This window comes from Moesziomyces antarcticus, assembly GCF_000747765.1.
Source record: "Moesziomyces antarcticus DNA, scaffold: scaffold_v10019, strain JCM 10317, whole genome shotgun sequence".
In the NCBI taxonomy this organism is placed as follows: domain Eukaryota; kingdom Fungi; phylum Basidiomycota; class Ustilaginomycetes; order Ustilaginales; family Ustilaginaceae; genus Moesziomyces; species Moesziomyces antarcticus.
Window position 1 is genome coordinate 301,297 of NW_014638991.1, and position 25,903 is coordinate 327,199.

At 61.7% G+C, this 25,903-nt stretch overlaps 8 protein-coding genes across 8 annotated transcripts; 5 read left to right on the top strand and 3 right to left on the bottom strand.

The window, feature by feature from the left end:
* Window positions 1-144: 144 nt before the first annotated feature.
* PAN0_019c5842 (mannose-6-phosphate isomerase) lies at window positions 145-1,518 on the top strand (the record flags this gene model as incomplete). Its single annotated transcript, XM_014798776.1, has 1 exon — window positions 145-1,518. The coding sequence occupies one exon, from the start codon at window positions 145-147 to the stop codon at window positions 1,516-1,518; it is 1,374 nt and encodes a 457-aa protein (XP_014654262.1).
* Window positions 1,519-7,488: 5,970 nt separating this feature from the next.
* On the top strand, window positions 7,489-9,528 carry PAN0_019c5843 (uncharacterized protein; the record flags this gene model as incomplete). Its single annotated transcript, XM_014798777.1, has 1 exon — window positions 7,489-9,528. One exon carries the CDS (start codon window positions 7,489-7,491, stop codon window positions 9,526-9,528), a length of 2,040 nt encoding a protein of 679 aa, XP_014654263.1.
* Window positions 9,529-10,626: 1,098 nt separating this feature from the next.
* PAN0_019d5844 (5'-3' exoribonuclease 2) lies at window positions 10,627-14,340 on the bottom strand (the record flags this gene model as incomplete). The annotated part of the gene is made up of 1 exon (XM_014798778.1): window positions 10,627-14,340. The coding sequence occupies one exon, from the start codon at window positions 14,338-14,340 to the stop codon at window positions 10,627-10,629; it is 3,714 nt and encodes a 1,237-aa protein (XP_014654264.1).
* A 592-nt stretch (window positions 14,341-14,932) lies between these two features.
* Window positions 14,933-15,691, top strand: PAN0_019c5845 (DUF1742-domain-containing protein; the record flags this gene model as incomplete). The annotated part of the gene is made up of 2 exons (XM_014798779.1): window positions 14,933-14,953; window positions 15,047-15,691. 2 exons carry the CDS (start codon window positions 14,933-14,935, stop codon window positions 15,689-15,691), a joined length of 666 nt encoding a protein of 221 aa, XP_014654265.1.
* Window positions 15,692-15,953: 262 nt separating this feature from the next.
* Window positions 15,954-18,467, top strand: PAN0_019c5846 (uncharacterized protein; the record flags this gene model as incomplete). The annotated part of the gene is made up of 1 exon (XM_014798780.1): window positions 15,954-18,467. The coding sequence occupies one exon, from the start codon at window positions 15,954-15,956 to the stop codon at window positions 18,465-18,467; it is 2,514 nt and encodes an 837-aa protein (XP_014654266.1).
* Window positions 18,468-18,605: 138 nt separating this feature from the next.
* PAN0_019d5847 (phenylacetyl- protein) lies at window positions 18,606-20,394 on the bottom strand (the record flags this gene model as incomplete). The annotated part of the gene is made up of 2 exons (XM_014798781.1): window positions 18,606-20,127; window positions 20,198-20,394. 2 exons carry the CDS (start codon window positions 20,392-20,394, stop codon window positions 18,606-18,608), a joined length of 1,719 nt encoding a protein of 572 aa, XP_014654267.1.
* A 631-nt stretch (window positions 20,395-21,025) lies between these two features.
* On the bottom strand, window positions 21,026-21,673 carry PAN0_019d5848 (uncharacterized protein; the record flags this gene model as incomplete). Its single annotated transcript, XM_014798782.1, has 2 exons — window positions 21,026-21,216; window positions 21,541-21,673. The coding sequence occupies 2 exons, from the start codon at window positions 21,671-21,673 to the stop codon at window positions 21,026-21,028; spliced, it is 324 nt and encodes a 107-aa protein (XP_014654268.1).
* Window positions 21,674-21,903: 230 nt separating this feature from the next.
* PAN0_019c5849 (uncharacterized protein) lies at window positions 21,904-25,899 on the top strand (the record flags this gene model as incomplete). The annotated part of the gene is made up of 3 exons (XM_014798783.1): window positions 21,904-22,285; window positions 22,348-22,972; window positions 23,046-25,899. The coding sequence occupies 3 exons, from the start codon at window positions 21,904-21,906 to the stop codon at window positions 25,897-25,899; spliced, it is 3,861 nt and encodes a 1,286-aa protein (XP_014654269.1).
* Window positions 25,900-25,903: the final 4 nt, after the last annotated feature.

Sequence of the window (25,903 nt, forward strand, 5' to 3'; positions counted from 1 at the left end):
CAAACGACGCAGCCACGCAGCAACGCACGGGCTTGGTCGGTGACTTTCGGCTGCACGTTTTTGTGGCCAGGAAGGCTACTAACTTAGGCCGGAATTGCAAGCCATTCACGCGCTTTGGCTCTGCACGTCCATATCTCGTCGGCCATGGTTCGCGACCGCATCGAGGCTCTCTCCCACCATCTCTCCTCGCCAACACCAACCAAGATGAGCACACCGGCGCGCGTGTTTCAGCTGATCCCAGGTGTTCAGTCGTACGACTGGGGCATTCCAGGCTCCAAAGCGCCTCGAGTCGCTCAGTTTGCAGCGGCGACCAAGCAGCTCAACTTTACCGCCGACGACGACAAGCCGTATGCGGAGCTGTGGATGGGCACACATCCGTCTATGCCCTCGCGCATCATCTCCTCCGAATCCAGCGCATCGGGCGAGTTTACGCCGTTGGCAGAGTATCTCGCGCAGCATCCCGAGCTGATTGGCGAGCGCGTTCGGGCCAAGTTTTCGGACGACGAACCGGGCGCTTTGCCGTTTCTGTTCAAGGTGCTCAGCGTGGGCAAGGCGCTCAGCATCCAGGCGCATCCGGATAAGACGCTCGGGAAGAAGCTCCATGCTCAGAGGCCCGATGTCTACAAGGACCCCAACCACAAGCCCGAGATGGCCATCGCCCTTACTGCCTTCCGTGGCTTTTGCGGATTCAGACCTCTCGCCGAAATCGTCGCCTACATCAAGAACATCCCGGAACTCGCCAAGCTCGTCCAGCTTGACGACGACGAGCTGGCACGTGCGGCTTCGCTCGCATCATCGCCTCCTGAGCGTGACGAGGTCAAGCAGATGCTCAAGACCATCTTTGGCAACCTGATGAACGCACCCAAGAGCACCTACGAGCCCCTCGCACAGTCGCTTTCCGACCGCTTTGCATGCGGCAAGGTCGACAGTGTGGATGAGGTGGAACGCAAGCTCGTGGTGAAGCTCGCCGAAGAATTCCCGCGCGACGTGGGCATCTTTTGCACGTTTCTGCTGAATGTCTCGTCGCTGCAGCCGGGCGAGGCGCTGTTTTTGCAGGCCAACGAACCACACGCCTACCTCGAGGGCGAGATTCTGGAGTGCATGGCTGCTTCGGACAATGTTGTGCGTGCCGGGTTGACGCCGAAACTGCGCGACACCGACACGCTCATCAGCATGTGCACCTACCAGTCTGGCTCCAACCGTGGCCGTCTCAACCCCACCCAGTGGGCCAAAAGCATAACGAAAAAGGGCACGGCAGAAGCGTGGTTGTACGACCCACCCATCGCAGAGTTCAGCGTAGTCACCACTACCCTAGCCCAGCAGGCACAGGTTGAGGAGGCGCAAGTTGATGGGCCTAGCATCTTGTTGGTCCTCGAAGGAAAGGTGGAGATCGAGGCGGAGGAGGGAGTGCGGGTGGGAAAGGGCCAGGTCGTGTTTGTGGCTGCAGGCACCGCGGTGACAGTGCAGAATACGGGAGAGGGCGAGGCGAGGCTCGCCAGGGCGTTTGTCGAGACTTAGCCGTGTGCTAATGCAGGTGTTGCAAGTGTGTAGATCGGGTGACTGTGTGAAGGAGTGTACGGCGGGATGGGTAGGCGAAAGTGAGGGGCAGTGTGGCATGCGCTGCCATGGTGCCAAGAAGGGTTCGGTGGCGGAGAGAGGGTGAGAGTGCGGGGTGAGGGCCAGTGCAGGTGGGCCTTGAGCGAGTGCTCGTGCTCATCCGCAGGCGAATGCTCGTCCTTGTGCTCGTACTCTCGTCCGTCTTGGGTTGGATGCTCTTGTGCTTGTGCTGGTGCTCACTCTCGCGTGCTCGTACTCTCGTCCGTCTTGGTTTGAATGCTCTTGTGCTTGTGCTGGTGCTCACTCTCGTCTTTGTGCTCGTACCCTCGTCCGTCTTGGTTTGAATGCTCTTGTGCTTGTGCTGGTGCTCATGCTGGTACCCATGCTGGTGCTCATGCTCGTGCTCATGCTCATGCTCGTGCTCATGCTCTGAGAGAGATGTGTGCGAAAGGCGAGGTGAGGCGGTGCACGAGTCGGGGCTTGGGCCCGCGCTCGTGCTGGTGCTCTAGGTCGAGCGAGTGATGCTGCCAGTAGACCAGGGCACAAGGGAATCAATGTGTGGCGAGAGTGCGTGTGGGAGGTCAGGATGCGTGATGCCAGGCCTGTCAGTGTGAAAAAGCAGGGTGTGGCAGGGAGGAGGAAAATGAGGGGCCTGGCTCTTGCTCGAAGGAGAGGAGGTGGTGCTGCCCGAGCGAGGGGATCCAGCATGTGTCAGAGCGTGCAAGAGGCAGAGGAAGGTGCGGCCTCGTACGACTCGGTGCTCGAGCTTGTACTCGTGCCCGTGCTCGTCTCGGTGTTCTTGTGCTTGTTTCAGCTGTCTCGTGCTCGCGCTGATGCTCGACGCACCTGTCCTCATCCCCGTCTCGGTGTGTGGCGCTCGTGCTGGTCTCCGTGCTTGTGCCTGTGCTCTTGCTTGGCTCCTGTCTGGCTCTTGCTATAGCGAACAGAAGTGGTGATCCCGTGGTGAGGTAGGACAGTGGGCGGCTAGTCTTCGTGCACGTGCACGGGCTTACCCTCGTCTCAGTGTCCTTGTGCTGGTGTTGGTGCTCGTTCGAGCGCTCGTCCTTGCCTCGGGCTTGTTGTGCTCGTGCTTGTGCTCTCGCTAGTACTTGTTTTCACTTGTGTCGGTGTTCTTGTGCTTCGTGCTGCTGCTCTTGCTCGCGCTCTTTCCAGTGGGCATATGCACGTGCGTACAACTCGGTGCTTGTGCTTGTGCTCGTCCCTGTCGCCATCCTCGTCTCAGTGCCTTGTGCTCTCGCTCCTTCGAGTGCTTGTCCTTGCATTTGCGCTTCAGATCGTGCTCGTGCTCGGCCTTGTCGTCCTTCTTGCTCGTCCTTGTGTTCGCGCCTGCTCCGGTACTGATAACACACACACACACACACACACACACACACACACACTCACACACTCACACACACATCGCCTCTGCATCACCCTCTGGAGTGGTTGCACACATTCCAGTCTTTCTGGTGGCAAAATAAGACGCAGGCTCCTGCGTGATTGCCACGCCTCGCGATTTCGCGCCCATGAAAGCTTGTACCATCTCCTCACCACAAAGATCTGTTAAGCAAGCCCAAGCGGTCCTTGATGTGCCCGAGATCGTGAACATGCTCGTCCTCGTCTCAGTGCTCAATCGAGGTCGTGTTCGTCCTCATGCGCATGTTCCAAGTCGTTCTCTTCACTAGCCTCACGCTTGAGTCTGTGCTTGTGGCGCATTCTCGCCCCATTGTTTCTGTACTCATGCTCGTTTGCTAGTCGGCGTCCTTCGTACTTGTTCGTACTCGCGTCCGAATCGCGTTTCTTCGTGCTAGTATTCAAGCCCATGCTACAGTGCAAGACCGCGAGGCACGGCGAGATGCTCGTGGAGGCCGCAAAGCACGAGGCAGAGGCGCAGAGGCTAGGGCGTTGCAAGCCCAATCACAAAGCCCGGAGGCGTTTGTACTTGGGGAGCCCCTTCACGCTCATCGCAGCCCCCTTCCTCGTCCTCGCTGCCCAGCTGCAGCACCACCACGAGCAAGAGGCAGAGTCGAAGCAATACACGCAGGATGCTGGTCATGAGATACGTCCTAACTGGCTTCGGTCTACTCCGGAGATAGCCTCACGGGCTCGGAACGATGTCCGATACGCTGACTGCACTTGTTCCGGCCCGGTTCCAAAGGCCGAGTCGAAGCTTGCGGTCCTCGCGACGTTGCAGGCCGACGTTGCGGAAAAAGAGCGGGAGTGTGGGCTTGATCTCAATCCGGCGGTAGGTACGACACATGCGCTTTCGTGTATGTCCACATCACCACGTCATCACGCTGATGAATCCGGAGTCAAGATCCCGCTCACGTGGACCTGCGCAAAAGGTTGTCGGCAGCTCATTTGTCCCAGGCGGACGTTCAGCTTCCCTTGATGCGGGCTCCGACTCGATTGCTCGTAGGACGCATTGAGGCTCTCGAATGTAGACAGTAGGAACAGCAGAGTCCACTTCTCCCCTGCTTATGAACCGCGACCTCGACAGCAGAGGTCTCGTACGTCACCTCGCCGCTTCTTTGCGCTGACCTTGGGGTTGAGCGCGTCTTTCTCCCGTTCCGTCCATGGCCTTGTCTTGGATGAGTCGTGACCATGTTCATCAGCCGGTCTCTCGTCCGACTCTGAGCGTCTACCTGCTCGTAGTGAGCAGATCGCGCTGTGCGTCCAGAATGTTGATGAATCTCCTTCTTCATAACACCTCTTTCGAAATGCCAAACACGCTCGCTCACAATGACAACCCCCACATCGTGCCGACGAATGCCAAGAGGAACATCCACACCTTTGCTGCTACATGAGCCCGAGCCAGCCGCATCGTGTCCTCCCTCGGACATGTTTGCGTATTTACGAAAGTCAACTGCAAAGAAGCGGTGGCTGTGGCGCACTGGGGACCTGCACAATGACACTGGCCGTGGCGTGCGATGCAGCGCACCAACCTTCAGCGCTCAGGCATGGGTGGCGTTGAGCTCGGAGTCGCGTGCGCTACCCACACTCTATCAACATGGTTGTGGCACCAACCACTTGCGCGGCGGTGTTCGGAGCCGTTCCCGACCCTTAGCTAATGTGAGCCAGTTGACCGTGCTGGCGAACCGGTGTTTGGGGAAGCGGTGTTTAGGTCCGATGTCGTTGGAAAGTCCACCCGCCGGTTGCGGCGAGCTGGACAGCTTCGTACACGGTGATCGGGATAGGAATCTGGTATCGGGTGAGCTAGGGCGGTTCAAATCCGCGGAAAGACGACGGACGACGAGCAACTCTCGGAACGATCGAATTCCGAGCCGTCAATAATAGACTCGGCTAGAGCCCGTACACCTCGGCAGAGCGAGATCCGTACTGTCCAAAACCGCAGCACCCGCATTGGGTCGACCCTACTATTACTGCTACTCGCACCTTGGAGGATGGCATCATCGAGAGCTGCGCCCAGGCCGAGATTCGAAGGCGGCGAAATGGAATATATTGAATGTTGGGGCGCAAGAGCGACCGAACAATAGAGCGTGCCAAGCCCGGTCAACACAAGAATACAAACGACGAGCCCACCTTCGCAGTGGGCACTTTGCACTCCGCCTGCGCGCGATGGATGGAAATTTTCGGTGGATTCGTACCGCGACTTCCCACGCGGTCGCTCTTTTCATTCCCCGACGCTGTGCACACGAGCCTCAACACTGCTGATGTCCAGCATGCCAAGGCCTTCATGCTCAGAAAGTCGTGGGTGAGCCCAAGTGTCTCGTCGGAGTTGGGCGGAGATGAACGCGGTTTGTTCATGCGCAATGCCTCGCGCACCCACTGAGCATCAGAAGCTCGACGATATTGGCCGTAGATGTCACCCCGATCAACAGCAACCTTGCCCCTTACGATCGGAACGGGACTCGGACAAGAGCGCCTTTGATCGGTCAGCAAGGTACAGCGGTACGGAAACGGGACCGTAAAAGCCGGTTGGATGATCGACAGGTTTGGCGGGGACGCAGGGAGACGCAAAGATTGGGGGGGGGGGGGGGTGTCAAGCAAGCGTCGGATGAAGAAAATTTGATACAATGGGACCGCCAAGCGTCGTCTGTTGCGCAACGTGGCACTGGAGCATAATGGCTGCCACACTTGCTGAGGTCATATCGCACGCCCACTATTCATGCTCCACCACCTCGTACACTGGTAGCTTCGGGCCCGAGAATTCGATCCCGTCGGCGTCTAGCAAGCGCCTTTGCCCTTTCTTCCACTGCCAAGGCCTGTGATCATCGCGGTTGGAGCTTGCCCTTTTTTTTCATGCTTATGCGATCGTCGCGACCCACCAGCTCGGTGCACTCACCAGCTCGGTCAACCGCAGCTCTCTTGGCCCGCGTCGCTTCCCGGTGCGGTTGAATTGCCGGTGTCGGCTTATCTGCACTACCGTTCCGTGTCCGCATGGAGACGATCAAGGATCGACAGGGGGACCCTGCAGATCGCGCTAAGCGAGCCGACAGGGGTTGAGAGGCGAAAGGATGCATGGCCAACGGTGCACGACGACGATCGCAGAATCTTAAACGCGCAGCTGTTTTGCAGGACCGCTGTTGTGAGACTGCGCGCGTGTGCAGTAGCGTGCGAGCATGTGTGGGTCGGCGACCAACCAGGATCACGCGCAGATGCCACCAGCCAACGGTCAGCAACAGCAACAGCAGGGCAGGGCGTGCATCAAGCCACTCCAGCACGCGCGAGCAGGCAGCCCAAGAAAAAGTGGCGCTTGCAGTGCATGATCTGCAGTGCACGAGCAATGCGAGACCAGTGCGGAGGATGAGGTCAGGACGGACGCTACTGTGGTCATTTCCGCCGGGCCGCAATTCATGGGGTACGAAGCAAGGTGCGCACAATTTGGGCCACTACGACTCAGCGCATGCACCGAACCCAGACGTGAGACACTGGAAGAACTTGCGCCTCTCCTTCTAAAAGCGGCAAAGCGGCAAAAGCGTCGAGGGCCAGACCGGGCGCTGGGCACTGTGAGACAGCCACGAGTTACGCTGACCGAGCCGACAGGGTTTCGCACCGTGCCAAAACCTCTCCCACGAGGCGCTTCACAGCCACGAGGCCACCCAAGCCGGTGAATTTGCAAGAGCATGGCGCTGCAGCTCACAATGTCCGCTGCGATCGTACCGCTGCAAGTGTTGCGTTAGTGCGCCGTCCTCGTTCGAACCCTGCAACCTGGTGTCGTCGCGAGTGGGTCGCCAGCGCGTTGCTGGTCAGACAGCGCGGGCACAATGGGTAAGAGTGCGACCCCGCTGACCTTGAATCCTATCTCCAGCCCTCCAAGCCAGCTCCGCCTGCCAAACCACGAAACGTGTGCAAGTGCAAGGCGTGACGCAGGCTGGATTTTTGGCTTGGGTCAGCCGGAACAGACGGGAGGCGGGGCTTGTCGCCGCAAACAGCAAGTGGCCGAGCCAGACGCCAAACCTTGACGGCGGTGCTAGAGGCTTCCATGTGGATCGCGCAGCGAGCGTGCATCTGCCGTGCAGCTCGCTGTTCGAAGACGGTATTGGCTGCGTCTAGCTGCTCGTGCGTCGACGATCCAGACGGACTGAGCTCGGTCGGCGCCAGCTCTCCGCATTCTGACCGACTCGGATTTTTTTTTCGTGGTGCTGTGGAAGCAGGCGCTTAGCTGCTGCAAGTGCCACACTCTGCGTGCGCGTAGAGTGGCATCTCGCTTGGCTGCCACAAAGGCTCTCGGCAGGGCTGAGGCCACAGATGAAGCGCTTCTGTTCCGCTCGTCCCGGCAGATGGATTCCATAGCCGCCTTACCCACTTACCGAAGCCAGGGCAGGGATTTACTTTCGACGTACCCCGACAGCGCGCAGACGCTTCTACGCCATATATACGTTGTGCGCCTCGAAAGCGCCTGCATTGTTGCTCCCGATCGCACGCGCTTGTCTCGAACGTCCGCCCTTGTCTGCTATACACGCAACGATGCAGTCGAGCTGTACACACGTCTGCCACTGTGGCGACACGGCCGCGCAGCAAGCTGCACCAGCAAGCAATGCTCGTCAGGGCGAGTGGATCTGGTCCACCAGCGACGGGTTTGCAGCCAACACCTGCGACCTCGGGTACGCATTCGCACCGGACGGCGACAACTTTCTCGGTCTTTCGGCGTATTCGACACCCACGACCTCGACGCTGGCAGGGATGGGGCCCAAGCGAGACGCCGCGGGTGGTGCGTCATCCTGGCTGCCGCAGAACGAGACCGTCGATGGTCTGTGGGGCGCGTCGGCGTTTGTTGACATGGACCTGCTCCCCCCAGGTATGGCGATCGATCTGGACCTCGGCATCCCCAGCCTCGCGCAGCTTGGTACGCACGACGTGACGGCCACACCGATCTCGAGGCACGACTCGCTGCCGACGCCGGGGCTGACGCACTCCCCCGCCAGCGCGCGCACGTACGAGGCACTACCTGCCGTAGGCTTCAGCGCGCACACCGTGTCGTCGGTCGGATCAGCACCGTCGGTACCTGCAACACCGACGAACTTGTCTCTGATCGAGACGGACAGTCTGGTGGAGCCGAACAAGCAGACGGCGTATCAGGAGATGCTCGCCGCTCCCGCACAGGGCCTTGCAAGCGCCTTTGACTTTACGAACTTCCCGCACACCACCACCACGCAAGCCTACGCTCAGCAACACGCGTCGATAGCGACGCAACCCAGCCAGGCACGAGGGTGCGTGTGTTCGGCGTCGTTGACGCGCACGGCGACATCGACTTCGCACATGGACATGGCTACGCAAGTGGCAATCCCCGCGCCGGGGTGGTTGGACCCTGAATCAGTCTCGGTGCTCGCTCCCGTCGAACCTTACGCGTCGACGCTCGCTCCACCACCGAGCGTGTTCGAGTACAGCGAATGGTCCGACGCAGGGACGGGTGGGTGGACGATGCCCGCCACGTGTCCCATCAGCACGCGTTACGAACCGTACCGCAATCCCTCCGTTGCCTCTACAGCGTCGTCGAGCTCGAGCTTCCTGGCCGAGCCTAGTGGGAGTCGACGCCGGTCTTTGACTGTGGGGAGTCTGCCGAGTGCGGCGTCGTGCGTGGTGGACAGGGTGCGGATGCTCGGTGCGTGCAGGGCGCCCTCGCCGGGAGTGCAACACTCGCTTCCGGCATCGCCGCGACTGTCGGCGTCGAAAAAGTTCAACTCGATGCCGTGCCGACGCATACGCGCACCCACCGCCACTTCCATCTTCCCCGCCGAGGCCGTTGAATCGGCCAGCCTCGTGGACCGACGTATGGCGTCGCTATCGGCGCGCTCGCGCTCCCACACGCCTCATCGCGGTCTGGCTAGCCTCTTCACCGCACGCGACGCATTCATCGAGCCCGCCGAAGCCTCCCCCGCGCTGTCGGACTTCTCGCTCGGGCTCAACACACCCACGAGCAGCACATTCTCTCCGCCCTGCACACCCACCCTCGCCAGCATCGGATCGAAGCACGATGGCGAGGCAGAGGAAGGTCGAGCCAAGATCGCCATGCACCACCACCGTACCAAGCTTCAGCGTGCGGTGCTGAACGAGGTGGTCACCTCGCTCCAGGGCGCATACAAGCACTGTCGTCGACAGTATGCGCTCGACAGTGCGTCCGAGCTTGCGGGGGAGCTGCTTGCGCTTCAGCTGCAGGACCACGACGGCTGGCAAGACGGATCGAGTTCGGCGTCGGTGGTGGTGGCGGGTGAGACGCGCGAGATGCGCAAGAACCGGCAAAAGGCCGAGAGCAAGATGCGCATGCGGCGCAAGGAGATCCAACAGTTCGCGGCGCTCGTGCGATTCGCCCAGCTCGCCACATCTCCAACCACCCCCGAGCCGGTAGTACGATCGCTGGTCGAGGTGTTGGGCGAGCATCGCGAGTCGTGGTGCACACTTATCGCGCTCGAAAAGCGACTCTTCCATGCAGTGCGAGATAAGCTCGGCTTGGCAGAGCTCGTGGTCAAGAAGCTGCTCGAACAGTGCATCCCTCCTCCCCACCACTGACGGCATGTTGGTCTTCAGTCGCCATTGCTTACAGTAGGCTGCAGAGCTGTCATGTTGAGCGCCCTCGTTGCCAATCTAAATATTCAAATCTGAAACCGACACGGCAGATCATCAGCACCGATTTCGTGTCGCGCCATATTTATCCATGGAAAATTGGCAATCTTGGCAGAGAGGAGAGGGAGAGAGGGAGAGGGGGCGAGAGCCGGAAAATTCTTCGAGGAGCGGGAAAGGCGTTGTCACCGGGCCAGCCCGCTTTTTGCGCAATTTCTATTTTCCCTTTCTCCCCGTCTGAAGCCGCGTTCTCTTTTCGCTGCCCAAAGCCGCGCTGGTTGCTGGCGCTCCATCGGTGTTTGCGATCGCGTGGCGTTGATATGCAGCGGGAAGCTGCATCGTATCGCCTCGCCTGGTCGCTTCAATGCCCAAGGCCAAGGGCTGTATGCTCCCCCCTTGCTTTGGGCCGGTGTATTCTCCTCGACTCCGGGTTCACGCGCCGCCAGCGCGGTGCATAAGAGTATAAGAACGAGCATGTCTCAGCTGCACTCGAATGTCTCGCTTCCAAAACAAAGCCCCCTCCCTCCTGCGTCGAGTCGTCCATATCCAAGACCATGTGGGAGCGCACCATCGAGTCGCTACGAACCGCCACAAGTCGGGTCAAGAAGCTCTTGCACCACCAACCTTCAAAGCAAAAGCGGCCAATAACACAGCGATCGGTTTCACGAGCTTCGTCGAGTTCAGCTAGTACGGCGGTATCGTTTGTCTCGTCCATCGCGAGCACGGGGGAAAGTGTGGTGGATAAGCAGCAGCAGAGTGGATGGGGATGGAACTGGGAGTCGGACTGGACGTATGCGGATGAAATCGCCCCACCTTTCCCGGTCTCACTAGACACTCCGCGTCGACGCAGCAACACCATGCCCTCCACCCTGCCCAGCATAACCATCACCCCGCCCGAACCAAAACGTCCCCTCGGCAGGAGCAACACCCACTCGATTCGACGAAAACCTCCACCCAAACTCGATCCGACACCCACTCGCACACTCTCCAGACCAAGATTACAATGCGAATGATATTAAACCGTTTCAATAGAAGATGATTGCACCATCAGTAGAACGAACCGTAGGCTCCTCCACCACCGCCGTAGGATGCGTGGTTGCCACCACGACCGCCGCCTCGACCACCGCCGCGGCCGCCTCCGCGCGAGGGCTGGGTCGGGGGTGCTCCGTACCCTGCACCACCGTAGCCACCGTATCCGCCGCCTTGGCCGTACCCACCGTACGGAGCAGCAGGAGCACCTTGGCCGTACCCGCCGTATGGGGCTGGGGCTGGGGCTGGCGCACCGCCACCTCCACCGCCCAGGCTGGGCAGACCCGCATAGGCGGCCGGCGCACCACCAGCATTACCGTGGCGTCCGCCGCCGCGTGCGCCGCCGCCACGACCACCGCCATAGCCGTCGTGCGCGGTGTATGCTGCGTATCGGTCGTCCCTCCTCGGTCCGGTCGGTGCGTTGGCAGGCGCACTCGGTGCATACCCTCCATAGCCGCCGCCGTATCCGCCTCCACCACCGCCGCTGTAACCGGCATACGCATCATAGCCTCCGCTTCCGCCGTAGCCTCCGCCGCTGCCACCAGAGCCGTAGCCGCCATAGCCTCCGCCATAGCCTCCGCCGTACGCGCCGCCCTGGCCGCCGTAGCCCGCAGCGCCGTAGCCGCCATAGCCACCTCCACTGCCGCCATAGCCGTTGTTGGCGCCGTAATGTCCATAGTCTTGCTGGTACACCTGCTGGGCGTATGCGCCGCCGTAGCCACCTGCGCCACCCGCGCCGCCTGCGCCGTTACGGAAGCCATTGTTGGCGCCCTGCTGGGGTGCCTCGTTGTAGTTCGAGTTGCCGTTCTGGTTGGCGCCGTTGCGGTGGAAGTCGCGACCGGGGCCGCCAAAGTGACCGCCTCGACCGCGCCCGCGTCCGCGCGTGTCGGGACTACCCCGCTTGACCCAGTCGATCTCGGCGGCGGAGAGGACGCGCTTGGGCGGCTTGAGCCCCTTGAGCAGCACCGAGCGGTGCGGCGTCTTCTGCTCGGGAAAGTCGTACAGCACCGAGATGGAGCGATCGTTGTGGATGTCGTTCAGATCCTGGCTCGTCAGCGGCGAGTTGAACGTCGAGCCGGGCACGCACACGGGGTCGGGCTTGACCGAGCCCGTGATGCCGCCACTCAGCGCCGGATTCATCGGCACGGGCTCGAACGGCTTGTCGTCGCCCTCGCGCTTCTTGGCGTAGATCTGCTCGCAGAGGAACTCGTAGAGCCTCGATTCGTCGCCGACAAACAGCGTGTTGTTGCCAAAGCCGTTGCGGCGCACCTCGTCGTCGGTGAGCAGCGGATACTTGTCCGACAGCGCATCCAGCAGCCGCTTCTCGTCGATGAACGGCAGCAGCGCCACACCCTGCCACGCCATCTTCTTGCCGTTCATGTCGATCTCGAACTCGCTCGGATAGAAGTCGATGATGTCCGAATCGGATTCGGTCATGAGTGGATGGAACGCCGGCGGGATCGACGCACGCGAGTCGGCGGGCAGCACACCCATGAGCTGCTCGAACGGCTTGAACGGCGCGCCGAGCTCAAACTTGATGTCGAGCGACTCGAGGTCCTCAAAGTCGGCGGCAAAGGGCGAAAAGTGGAAGGGGTAGTACCACTGCCATGAAGGCACGCCCTGGTAGTAGTAGGCGAGCACCCAGGAGAGACCCTCGATGTACGACTTGACCACCTGGCGGCGGAAGTCGGTGTCGGAGAGATCCACACCGAACTTCTCGCGGTAGTAGCGCTCGCGGTAGCCGGGCTCCCACATCTTGACCGTGTCCTCGTAGTCGACGGTGCCGTCTGCGTTGACCTTGCGCTTCTTGACGGTGGTTACGGGATCGACGTCCTCGTTGCCCACGTCGTCTTCCTCGTCTTCGTCGGCTTCGTCGGCTTCGTCGTCCTCGCCCTTGACTTGGGCGTCGTCCTCGGCTTTGATTTGGGCATCGTCGGTTGCCACTGCATCCGCATCGGTGGCAGCGGTGTCGACGTCATCGGCCTTACGCTTGATGCCTGCTGAAGCGCCAGCCTCGTCCGAGGGTTTCTCTTCAGAGCTCGGCTGTTGAGAAGCGTCGACGGCAGCTTCGGCGCCTGCTTCGGTCTTGACCTTTTTGACGGGAGGCTGCGACTTTGACTCGTCCTCAGGCTTTGTAGAGGCGTCTGTGCCCATGAGTTCGGCCTTGAGCGCCTCGGCAGCGTCGATGTTGGCCTGTCTGGCGGCGTTGCGGTCGCGAACGACCTGGTTGTTGTCTCCGCCCAGCACGACGGCCTTGTTGCGCGGGTCGTACGACTTGTTGTTGCTGTTGGCCTGGTCTCGTGCATCTTTGGCCGAGACGCCATTGAAGGCGGGCTTCTCGGTCTCGTTGGCCGGACGCTTCTTCTGCATGACCTGAACCATGGAGCCGTTGCCAAAGTTGCCCTCGTCGAGCTCCTTCTCGCGGCGCTTCTGCATGTCTTCGCGACGTTTCTTGTTGTTCTCGCGACGGTCCTCTTCCTCCTTGCGGCGGCGGAAGATTTCGTCTTCTTGGGAAGCGAGGCCGTTGAGGATGAGCTGTGCGCGTGCGAGCTCGACCTTGCCGTGGTTGGTGAGGTAGCCGCCCATGGCGGGGAGTTCCTTCTTCCAGATCTTGAGCAGCGTGTCGATGGCGCCGTCGCGGATCTCGAGCGAGGGGAGGTGGGGCAAAAAGTCGTTTCCCACAAAGAAGATGAGGAAGACCCAGTCGTCGATGGCGCGTTCGAGGTCAAAGGCGAAGGGGAGGTTGGGCATGTTGAGTTCGACTTCGAGGTACTCGCGCAGGGTGGCGACGTCGAGGAAGATGAAGGGCTTCTTCTCGGGCGGCGTCTGCGCCTTTTCGTCGTGCTCGCCCGACTTTTTGCGCGCGGCACCGGTGCAGCTGGCGGCAAAGTGGCCGGGTTGGCCGCAGAGGTTGCACGTCTTGGGCTTGTTGTCCGAGGCAAAGACGTCCTCACGCAGCACCTTGAAGTAGGGTTCGTGTGTGGCGAGGGAGAGCATGATGAGATCGGCGTCGAGGCCGTAGATGACGTGTTTTGTGTTGGGGTCGTGCTCGGAGTGGGAGCGTTGTCGGCGGATGTGCTCCATGATCTTGTGCTCGCCCTCACCAGGGACGCTTGCGTCGGAGATGATGACCTGGATGTCTTTCCAGCCCGGGTCGGTGTTGATCTTGTGCGCCACCCAGTATCGTAGCGAGGCGGCGAGGAGGTCCATGAAGGGCGTGCCTGGGGTGATGGCGTTGGAATCCCACGCCTTTTTGGACTCTTTGGGAGCGTCTTCGGTGGCGGTCAGGCCCTTGGCCCTCCATTCTGCGAGGGCGGCCTGGGTCTCCTCGTGCTTCTCGCGCGCCTCCTTTGCGGCGCGGAAACGACGGGAACGCTGCTGGTTCATCTTTGCGCGTGGTGCGACGCCGTCGATGGCCATCATGAGGAGGCGGCGCGGACGGACCATGCTGACGACGCGCTCTGTGTAGGCAAACACCTCGACCATCATCTCCTCTTCGGTCTCAGGCGCGGGCTTGCCTTCTGGATGTGTACATGGATGTACGATTCCGTTCATATCTAGATATAGACAGTCGAATTCCTCGCCGTTGGGATTGGGGGTGGAGGTGTCGAGGGGCAGGGTGATGGTGGTGCCATCGGGGCCGGGAGCGGTCTTGTTCTCCTCCTCCTGCACCGAGGATACGATGCGCGGGTACTTTTTGGAAAGCCATCGGAAGAGGGCGGGGACACCCATGGCTGGCGATATGCACAGCTAGCCAGCTGGATTCGGGAGCAGAGAGAGAAGTTGAATGTGGACGTGGGCGAGTGGGTCGAACAGGCTGAATCCAGAAGAAGCAGAATCACACAAAGACAGACTGTTTTGAGTGTTGAAGGTGTTTGTTGCCGCTGCCAAAGTATGTTGATGGTGGTGGTGGGATTGGGAAGCTGAGCACAGAAGACGAGGTGGAAGTGGCCACTTTTTTTCCACTTGCGGAGGCGGACGAACCCTTTTTCGAGGCGACTTTGGTTGCCGATGCGCAGCGGCCCTGAATTCAATACTCTGCGCGACTGCCGCGCTGTGCTGCCCTGAGCTGTGGCGACGCGCGAATTGCCGAGGCCGAGCTCGAAGAATTTTGCCCATCAGCTCTGGATCGGGATGGCGTCGTTTGTGAATCCCGATTTCGATTGGGCCTCCACCTCGGTGCGCGGTTGGGAGCGAGCTGCTCTGTGCATATCGAGTGGATGCGGCGCTGCTTGGCTTCGTTGCCTCTCGGTGCTCACCAGCGCATCATCCTGCCCGGCAGACACCGACACGGTCTTAGCCAGGGGGACAACGCACGCTCATCATGGCGGCTATCGGTGGCAAGGTAAGCAGTTCCATATCTTCCGGAACCAGAAGGCACGCAATCCGCTGACCCTTTCGTCGCTGCAACCCTGCTCTATTGCATCTCACATCGCAGCCGGCCAATGTGTACTTGCACCGGCAGGCGGGTACAGCCAAGTCGTGCTTCGTGTGTTACAAGCAGACCACGCACGTGCTCGTATCCCAATCCTTACCCACGCAGGACTTCATGTACGTCTGCCACGCGCACCTCGCCGATCGACACTTTGCGACCAAGCTCTCGGATCCTTCTGGCGCCTCTACTACCGCCACAACTGCGGCCACAACCGCGGCAGCTTCCGGGGATCGACTTCCGGACAAGGTGAGCCAGCAGGAGATCGACAAGATCAAGCAGGAGTACGAGGCCAAGCTCAAGCAAAAGAAGGACAAGGACGACAAGGATAAGGACAAGAGCAGCGAGAGCAAGCCCTTTTCGGCCATGTCGGTGGCCGGCAGCGTGTTCTCCACCGTCACATCCACTGTCTCTGGGCTGGCATCTTCAGCCTTGGTATCCATCCCCAACGAAGCGGCGCCATCGGCTGCATCCACACCCACAGCAGCCACAGCTACGGAGCAGCTGAGCAAGCAACATCCGCTCCACGCCACCTATGCGCTCCATCGCGAGTTTTACGCTGCGCGCGTGCGCAACTACAACGAGCGCATGTTCAAGACCAAGGAACGCCAACTCAACATGCCTCCCGCTCCCAAGAACGCGCTGCCCTGAGCGCTCATTGCTATCTCTACGACGTCCAATGCAGATGCTGTGTGTGTTGGAGTGTGCAGCGAGGTGCACGCCCAGGTCGCAAGGATGTGATGGAATGCTGCACTTGACATGATGAGGGCCAAGCAAATAGCTCGAACCATGACCGCCGCGTGCTGGGTGCTGTTGGCAAATGGTCAGGGCAGCCGAGCAAGAGAAGCGCGCCCTTTTGGTTCGCCAATCCGGCGAATTTCGACAGGCTTTGACGCGCCCTGGCCACGTTTCCATGCGTTCCTTCGCACCCCTCACCATCCCCAACCTCGACCGCCATCCACCACTACCATCACCGTCATCACTTCCAACCATGGACACAGCAGATCAAACTGCCGCTCCGTCAGCCACTGCTTCGGCGGATGTCGTCGTGGATCCATCCGTCTCTGAGCCGACCTCGCTTCCTGCCACCACGACTGGTGATCAGCTTCCAGATGCCACGTCGCAGCCACAGACTCATGACGCCGAGCCGGCACAGACAGCATCTTTGGCCTCCTCCGAACAGCAGGCATCACAACCTGTGCTCGCCGCTACCACTGCAGTCGACTCCAGCACAGCACAAATTGCTCCAGCACCACCAACACAACCTGTAACATCGATCGTCGAGCAGCCAAACGTGCAAGAACTCCAGCAGCACGCGCCTGCCGCCAACACCACACATCCTCCATCCGCCGAAGCTGCACCAGCCCAGGTAGCCGCTCAATCGATAGAGCCTGTGCCTACTTCCTTGCCGCAACCCTCGAGCACGCACACCGCTGAGGGCTTGGCAGCTGCGCCGGCCGCAGCTTCAGCCACTCAACCAGATCTCCAAGTTGCAGACGCTCCACAGCAAGCTGCTCAGGCGCCACAAGCACCATCCAGCGCGACTCAGGAGCCAGCATCGACTACAGCGACTGCACTGCCGCAAGTCGTGCCGGCAGTGACGGCGGACCTTTCGGCCCCAGCCAAGGATACAACGCCCGCTGTTGTTCCTCAACCAGAAGCTGCTCCTGCCTCGGCACAGCTGCCAGAACCAGTCGCTGGCTCTACTACTGCCGACGCTTCTGGTACCGCAAGCACAGCCGAGCAGGCGGGTGATGCGTCGAGCGCACCCAAGGAAGCGCCGACGCAGCCCGAGCATCCGCCGACAACCGTATCTGCAGTTCCGGCTGAAGCCACTCAATCTGCTGGCGAAAGCGCACCAGCTGCCTCGACAGACGCATCCAACCCCGTCCAGGTCCCCGCTGCTTCTGCCGACTCCACGGCTGAAGCAGCAGCTTCCGCATCTGCACCCGTCGATACGGCCGCTAATCCTGCCTCGGCACCGCACACACCGCAAAAGAAAGCAGGCTCGGAAGCGTCGGTGCCATCCACACCCACACGGGAGGGCCGAGTGGCGCTGTTGCTGCGCATCAACAAGGAGCTCATCCGGCTGTGCGTCGAGTTGCAGGCCAAGCAGCTTGTTTCGGACCCAGTCTACCGCGAGGCGGCGGTGCGTCTGCAAGCCAATTTGGGCTATCTTGCCGGTATCGCGGATAAGAGCGGTAAGAATGCGGATTCAAACCGGCCTGCAGCGCCCAGTGCAGCTCTGCCGAAGCTCGAGCCGTTCCCGCGCAGCGAGCATGTGCCGGCGTCGCCGGTCGCAGCACTGTACGACAAGCTCATTGCGATGTTGGGCTCGACGCAGCGAGAGTCGCCGGTGGCGGAGGGCAAGAAGCGTTCGCGCGGAGCTAGTGCGGAGGATGACGAGCGCAAGAGGGCGCCGAGTAGAGGTGCCGGTTCGCAGGATGTCTCGGCGGCTGGTACGCCTTCGTCAAACCCACCTGATACACAGGTTGCAGCACCATCCAGTCAGTCAGGTGAACAAGCGCAAGTGGGTCAGGAGCAGGGCAAGGGGCCTGATTTATCGCTTGCGCCTCCGGTGCCGATAGTCCCACCCGGGGCTGCGCAGGCCATGCCGAACAATCCGCAGGCACAGGCGTTGATGCAGGCCTTCGGACCCAATGCGCTAGTGAATCTGCATGCGCTGCAGTCGCATCTGCGGGGGCAGGGCACACATCCGTGGGTGGCGTACATGGAGGCGAATATGGCCGGCTTCAAGACGATGCCTCTGCAGGTGCAGTTGCAGCACATGACCTCGCTCCAAAACGCAGCTTCTCAGCGACAAAAAGGACAACCCTCGACGGTTGCGAGTCCTTCGAGCGCGGCGAACGGAGGTGTGGGTGTTTCGAGTCCTGCAGCGAGACCCGTTAGTGGGCATTCGAATAGCCCGGGACAGCCCAGTCCGAGCTTTGGGCTGCAGGGCGCTGGACCGAGGACGGGGACGGGCACGCCCACGGCGCAGTTCCAACAAAGACCCGGAAGTTCAGGGTCGGTGGGCAGTACGGGTGGCAGGGCGAGGCAGACTTCGTCGGCGTTGGATCCGTCACAGTTGCAGGGGCAAAGCCCCGCATCGGGGCAGGACTCCACACAGCCAATGTTTGGATTTCAACCTCCAGCTGCTGCGTCGCCGGGACAGCAACAGCAACCCCAGCCACAGCAGGGACAGATGCAGGCATTGCAGGGCATGCCAGGTATGCCGGGTATGCCCAACTTTCAGAACCTGCCACCTCACCTGCAGCAGCAGATCAGAAACCAGTACATGGCTCACCTCCAGGCGCAGGGCATGAATCTGCCCCAAGGCTTCAGTCCACAGACACAACAACAGCAACAGCAGCAGCAGCAGCAGCAGCAGCAGCAGCAGGGGTGGGACTTTCAGTCGCCACAATGATCTGCCTCATCGCATTCGTATGTCCACCTAGATTCTGCCGTTCGAAATGGGACAACTTTTCCACCTTCGGACTCCACACACACACACACACACGCGCGAAGGAATGTCACGAGGCAAACTACGATTTTCCATTGCTGGCTAGAGCTTGGCCTTTTGTGGGGTGGAATGGGCGGCCTCGAGCTGCTGGAGCATTTGTCGGACCTGTTTGCGCAGGATCTTGCCGCTCGCGCTCACCGGCACCTTGTCCACCACATGGATACCGCCTCGCAAGAACTTGTGGTGCGACACTTTCGACCTGACGAAAGCGTCGATCTGCGCCACGACTTGCTTGGCATCTTGGCCGCTGACGCTGGGAGAGAGCTCGACGAAGGCACAGGGGAGTTCGGTGGCAGCCTCCCTGTCGTACCTTCCCACGACGGCTGCAGCGGCGACCGAGGGTTGGGTGACTAGTAGACCTTCGAGCTCCGCGGGTGCGACTTGGAAACCCTGGTACTTGATGAGCTCCTTCATGCGGTCTACGATGCTGAACTCGCCCGTGCGTGCGTCGACGATGACAACGTCACCTGTGCGGAAGAAGCCATCGGCGGTGAAGGACGCTTTCGTCTCGGCTTCGTTGGCGAGGTAGCCCGAAAACACCTGGTCGCCTTTGATCAGCAGCTCCCCGCGCTGGCCCGGCTCCACCGGCTCGCCACTCTCCACATCCACGACCTTGGCCAGTGTCGAGGGGATCAGACACCCAACCGAACCGGGAGTCTGTTGGCCACTGGACGGATCCAAGCCGGCGAGGGTGAGCTCGGTCATGCCCCAGCCCTGCTTGACTTCGACGCCGGTCATGCGCGAGAACTTGGCCTCGGTCTCGGCATCCAACGGTGCCGCACCGCAGCGCACGCGCTTGACACTCGCAAACGCCGCGCGAGTCGTGCCTGCGTACTTGGTGAGCTTGGTCAGCGCCGGCGGCACGCAGTTGAGCAGATTGATGCGGTGCTGCTGCACCGCGGCACACAGCGACTGGGGCGTAAACGGACGCAGGATGAACAGCTGTCCGCGCTGACGCAGGATGAGGTGCAACTGCCCCACCAGCCCATAGGCATGGAAGAAGGGCAAGAAGCTCAGCATACGCAACTGCTCGCCCCCCAGACTCTCGGGAATGAACCCGGGCGTGTTGAAGTTCATGGCGAGCATGGCGACCAGATTGCGATGCGAGATCTGTACCGCCTTGGGCAGTCCCGTCGTGCCGGATGATGCAGGCAGGTAGGCGGTGGTGTTGAGGTCCTCGGGCACATACGGCTTGGCTGCGCGCGCTTCGGCTTCCGGCGCAAGCAGCTCGTCGATCGACAGCACGCCGCCACGGCCGAGCTTGGTGTTGGTGAGGATCACGTTGAACGTCTGCAGGTTGGCGCGCGCGGCGCGGCTGAGGTGTGTGCTGTGCACGATCACCTTCTTGGGCCGCACCAGCTTGTACACGTGCTTGAGCTCCTTGGGCGCATAGTCCGGATTGGCGAGCGCCACGCGCAGCCCGGCAAACTGCGCCGCCATCACGCAGACGGCAAAGTCGATCGACGAGTGCAGCGCCACCAGCACCGTGTCGCCGCGCTTGAGCTTGGCCTTGGTGACCAGGCCGAGCCCGAAGCGCTGTGCCCTGAGCTTAAGCTGGCCATATCTGCACTCGAAGGAAGAACGGGAGAGTCAGTGGCGGGTCGATGGTGACGCAGACGTGCCGGACGACTTACGAGATAGTGCGACCGGTAGCGCACTCGGTGATGGCGGTGCCTTGGTCGTCGAGGCTCACGCTGCCGAGGCAGTACTCGAAGACCGACTCGGCAGGGATGGTGGGCGGAGGCAGCCGAGAAGCGTACACGCCCGCCTTGCGGTCGTACACGGTGAACGGCCCGAGTGACACGCTGGCGGAGGCTTCGGATTGACTCATGATGCCACGTTGATCGCAGTGTTGAGAAGCTGTGTCTCTTGGTGGGGCGTGGTGGGGCGTGGTGGTGGGAGCAAGACGCTTATAAGCTCCAAAGAGCTAGCGAATACGATGTGGTGGCGGCCGCCGGTATCGTCGTCCGAATGTGGCAGTATGTGCGGGGGTGAGCAGGAAGGCGTGGATGCCGGCAACCAAAGGGCAGTCCCGGCAACCTGCGAGGCCGGTATGCGGGGTTAAGGGCCTATTTGGCTGCCGGTGCCTGGCTGGCTGGTGCTGGTGCTGGTTTGGCCTTGGCTTGCAACCAAGAAGGAGCAAAGATCCGCCCGCTGGGCTGCGGGGTTGCGGCCGTATGGGCCGAAAAACACAGACGCCGGCAAAAGTGCGGGGCAAGGCTCGCTTCTGGCCACCGCTCGAAATTACGGAAAGTCGCATCTCATCGGTCGTCCTTACGCTCCAACATCGGGAGATCGAAAATGTTGGAATGTTGTTAGGCCTTTTCCTGGCCGCTCCGGTATTTCTGACCGATTTCTGCTGACGCAGGCGGAAGAGTGTCGGAGGCGTGCGATCCGAGCAGAGGCTCCCAGCGCAGATCCATTTTTGCAGTAGCGTGCAGTCAAGTGTCCTTTCTCCGCTCTTAGCGTGGATTGGCGAGCGGACTGTGCACGCGACTGCTGCTGCTGCTGCGCAATGCCGCCTCGTCTCGCGCTTGCGCAGCAGTGTCGCCTTGACGCTCGAAGAATCCCGCTGCTGCTGGTGCTAGATCGGGTTGGTGGTGGTGAAGCGTGGCAATGGGCGTGGAGAGCATCATGGCGATCCCGCCGGATGCTGTGCAGAGTCGAAGCAGGGATGAGCAACATGACAGCTCCCTAATCAAACTCAGACCCGCCAAAAGAAGAAAAATCCAGCTCCGCCCTTCGAGCTGCCACCGTGGCAGTGCAGCAACGAGGCTCGGCGCAGAGAGGGCAACAGACGCTGCACTGCTAACGAAGCACGCTCCTCTTCTTAAACTTTCTCAGTTTGTTCCGGAGCTTGTTGTGTTGCGGGTGGGAGTGGGCGAGTGGGAGATGCAGAGCTTAACTTGAGAGAGCGGCAAAGGCAAGCCGGAGTGGGCCAAGCGCATGGATCCCAAGGTTCGAGGTCCGACTGCACTGTCCCAGCGACGGTGGTTCAGCTTTCCCAAGCCAGGTGCGGACGTCGAGTTGGATCGCAACGCATCAACGCTCCGCCCGTCCGAAACATGACGGCGCGAGGTCGCGTCGTGGCCGGCTCGTCCGATTGACATTGTTCGCCGACGCTTTTATCCGACAGCCTTCGCACGCAACCAAAAGCGCGGCGGCTGCGGTGTCGGAGAAGCCGCGCACTCTCGGGATTCTGCGGTCCGCCTAAACTCGCCGCCGATGCGCCACGCCGATTACAGTGACCGCGCCTCGCCTCGCCTCGTCTCGCCTCGCCAACGGAACCGCTAGATTTTTTGGCTCGCCGTCGACAGTCGAGTGAAATGCGGCGCCCGTCATGGCCCCTTCCAAAGTCACATTCTTGGCGGCATCCGTCGTTCGGCTCTTCCGAGTCGCTGCTTGCTGGCTGGCTGGCTTGCGTGGCACCGTCGCAACCTCCGACGACGGCCCATACGCGACAGAGACGGCAGGATCCGAGCAGCGGCAGGGGCGGGGCGGCAGGAGCGGCGGCGCGGCAAAAATCCTGGCCTTCTGCGGAGGCGCCAGAGCAGGATTCCAGGATTTCGCCGGCGAAAGCGAGCGAGCGAGCCAGCAGAAGCGCCTCTGCCAAGCCTGGGGGCGCTGCGGTGTGCTGCAGGTTGCCACCTGCAATCATTGCATCCCTCGCATTCCACCTCGCATCTCGCATCTCGCTTGGCCCCCTCTCATCCTGCTGGACAGTGAGTTATCGGCTCGGCTCGGCTCGGCACATTGCAAAATCTCACGCTGCTCTCTCGCTCAGCCTCGTCGCCGCCTCGCTTGAGCCGTGAGTGTCTCAGCGCGTCTAGCCTGGGACCGTCCGTCTGGGTTTCGGAAGCGATCCTCGTCCTCGCGACAGCGGCCCCCGTCAGCGGCCCCCGACAGCAGCACCCTGACTGCACGCTGCGCTGCGGTACAGCACGCGCACCCTTCCGCATCCCGCAGGCTTGGCTTCCACTCGGCTGCTGTCTCTGCTTCGGCATCCGTCACGACCTCGCGACCTCGTCAGCTGCTCCTCCGTCAACCACCATCTCCATCGTCTCGACCATCCTGGCGGAAGCCATTCCGCTCATCCCACCATTGCCCACCGTTTGCTCCTTCGTTTGGCAACATCATTTGTCGCCCACCTGCGGTAATATACTCGGTGCATTTCTCGGAAGCTCAACCGGCTTTGCTTTCATCTTCATTTGCAACGGCCCCGCCTTTCGTCTTCTCAAAGCTTTGCTGCTCGCCACACGCGCTTGCCCTCGAGAGCCGCGGGTCAAGCGCAAACATCCGCATCGCCCAGTCCATGCAACCAAAAGCCCACACATTGCTGCAGCATACTTGAGGCGCACGACGCCCTGTCCTAGAAGCAACCTCGCCCCGACAACTCGTGAGCGGCTAGAGTAGCCCGCCCACGCCACATAATCTCCGAGGCCATCTTGTTCATTGCTGCATCGCAGCCTCTCTACATGCCAGCTTCCTGACCCAGCTTGCCTCGGTCGTCGCTCTTGCCGACGCGACAAACGCACCACCGAGTCGCTCCCCCATCCTCCAAGCTTCCACACCGCCGAGCATGGGCTTCCAGATCAGCCTGGCTTCGCTCGTCGATCAACACGCCTCAGACTATGCCAATCTGTACCTCAACTCGAGCGCAGCCTCGTCGCCCCTGGCTCAGACCTACCTGAACAGCACCCAGTTCGCTCTTCCCGTCAACCTCTCCTCGGTGCCCCAGATCTTCGTGGTCAACCCTTCGAGCGACAACATCTTTCGCCATGTCAACCCGCAGAGCGCACACGCCGCCATCGTCGCGCTCATCTACTTCTCCATGTGGATGGGCGCTCTCGGCTGGGACATTGTCTCCACCATCCACTTTGACCTCCGCCTCGTCAAGGAGACCTCGTGGTCCAGCAGCTTCTCCGCCCTCTATTCGGTCGCCTACCTCCTCTCGCGCTACATGAGTCTCGCATGGCTCATCACCGTCGTCACCAACAGCGTAATCATGACCAACCGATGCGACGCCTGGATGAAGGGCAGCACCGCCATGTTCAGCGTCGCCATCAGCGCAACCATGCTCGTCTTTTGCCTCCGCACCTGCTCCATCTGGCACATGAAGCAGAAGGTCGTCTCGCTCGTCGTCTCGGCTTGGCTCATCGTCGTCTCGTTTGCCGTCCTCCTCCCCGTCATGAGCTACGGCAACCAGCTGCCCACCTCCAACTTTTGCGCTTGGCACTTCAACGGCCTCTACGTCGTCGGTGTCTTTGGCGCCCTGCTGCTCTTCGACCTCCTCTGCCTCGTGCTCACCGTCTGCAAGCTCAACAAGGCCGGCTGGCGCGGCCTCGTCCACGGCATCTTTCCCTCCAGCCGCTACAACTTGGACGCCGAAGACGTCAAGACCATGCTCGTCCAAAAGACCACCGCCTTCTTCGCCATCCAGTTCCTCTTCCTCATCTCGGCCCTGCTCGTCTATGTTCTCACCGACACCTATGCCTACCGCATGATGAACATCGTCGCCAGCGTCGCCGTGGCCAGCTCCATGGCCGGGCGCATCTTCAGGCGCGCATGGCGCCAGACGCGAGAGCTGGCGCCGCACAACCTCAACCGGCCCCCATCCTACTTTCCCGCCTGGGCCGAAGAGCACCGCGACACCACCGGCTTCGCCCGTCCCGACCGCCGATCCAGCTCCAACCCGGGAATGGACGCACGTGCCGAAGCCACCGAGGCGGACGCACGCAACAAGCGCGACCACGACAAGCACGACTCGCTCGCCTTCTACGTCGAGGGCGAGTTCGGGCCCAAGCTCAAGTCGCGCTCCATGTCGAGCCAGTCGTTGCGCTCCGTGCCGCGCACACCCTTGTCCGGCGCCAACACACAGCAGCAGCAGATGCGAGAGATGGAGGCGGGCCACGTAGCCGCCGACCCACACGCCGAGCACGCTGGTGTCACCATCATTTCGCGCAACACGCTCGTGCCACCCCCTGCGTCCACTCCGCAGCATGGCCCTGCACCCGCCTACTCGCGCCGGCTCGGCTCGGCGGGCTCGTCGCGGCCAAACACGGGCGATCAAAGGTCGTTGGGTTCCAGCCCGAGCCGCGAGATGGTGGCGCTTCCGCGCGGCGCCATCAGCGGCTCGCTTGTCTCCTTCTCCAGCCACCGCGACGATGCGGGCTCGAGCACCGCTCAGGGCGCCGATCGACCGGGTCGAGCGAGCCACGAGGCGTGGCCCGACCTCGTCGGCGGCTTGGTGCGCGAGGACAAGACCATCGCCCGCCAGAAGAGCAGCTCGGCGATCGAGGAGCAGCGACGCCGCACGTTTGTCACCTCGCCGCCCATGACGGCGCGCGTGGCGCTCAACAGCAAGGAGGTGTACGACGTCGACAGCGTCACGGCCGCGGCGAGGCTCGGCGGGCGGCACGCGCAGCTGCACGAGTCGTTCTCACGGCCGGCCACCGCGTCCTCGGCGATCCGGTCAGCCGGGTCGGACGCGGCATCCTCTGGATCGTCGCCAGCGCCACGGAGCGGGATGCGCAGTGCGGAAGGACGTGTCGCGGACGACGACGTGCTGGGCAGCGGGATGCAGCATGTCGGAGGGGCGCGAATGGCGTTCTTGCGGACCGAGCCAAGGACGCAGGAGGGACGCACGCCGCGGCCCAAGACGGCGCCAAACGCCTCGTCGCCGTCGCTTTCGCCGTCGGGCTCGATCACCTCGCAGATGACGGTGATGCCGCGCGACTTTGGGCTGGACAGCGGCGACACGGAGCCGCGGCGGACGCCGACCGCGCCGACCGCGCCGGCCTCGGACGATGACGTGCTGTTTGCGTTTCTGAATACGGTGGAGCAGGATGCGCAGGATCGAGCCGTTGCGTCGCGCGGCGCCGACTCCAACGGCAGCGGCTCGAGCCTCATCGAGGACGGGCGACCGCGTACGGCGCGCGGCAACACGGCGTCGAGCCGGCACAGCAGCGATGCGGACGATGGCTCGAGCGATCTGGGCACGGTGCTCGGGCACGAGAGCAGCGCGCGGGCGTCGTTGCCGCGCACGCAGGTGTCGAGCAAAAGGGCGCGTTCGGGCTCAGCATCACGTCGACGGGTGGGGACGAGCGAGAGCAGCCGAAGCGAGCGCAGCGGTAGCGGCACGCGGCCGTCGACGGCGGTGGGCGATGCGGTCAAGCCGTTTGGCTACGGCGTGTGTGCGCGCGGTTCGCGAACACGCCCGGTGCGCGCCTACGCGAGCGACGAAGAGGCCGACGAGGAAGGCGAGCTGGGGTCGGTGATCCAGCAGCAGTATGCCAAGCTCGCTTTGCGCGCCGGAATGCCTTTGGACCCGGCGTGACGGA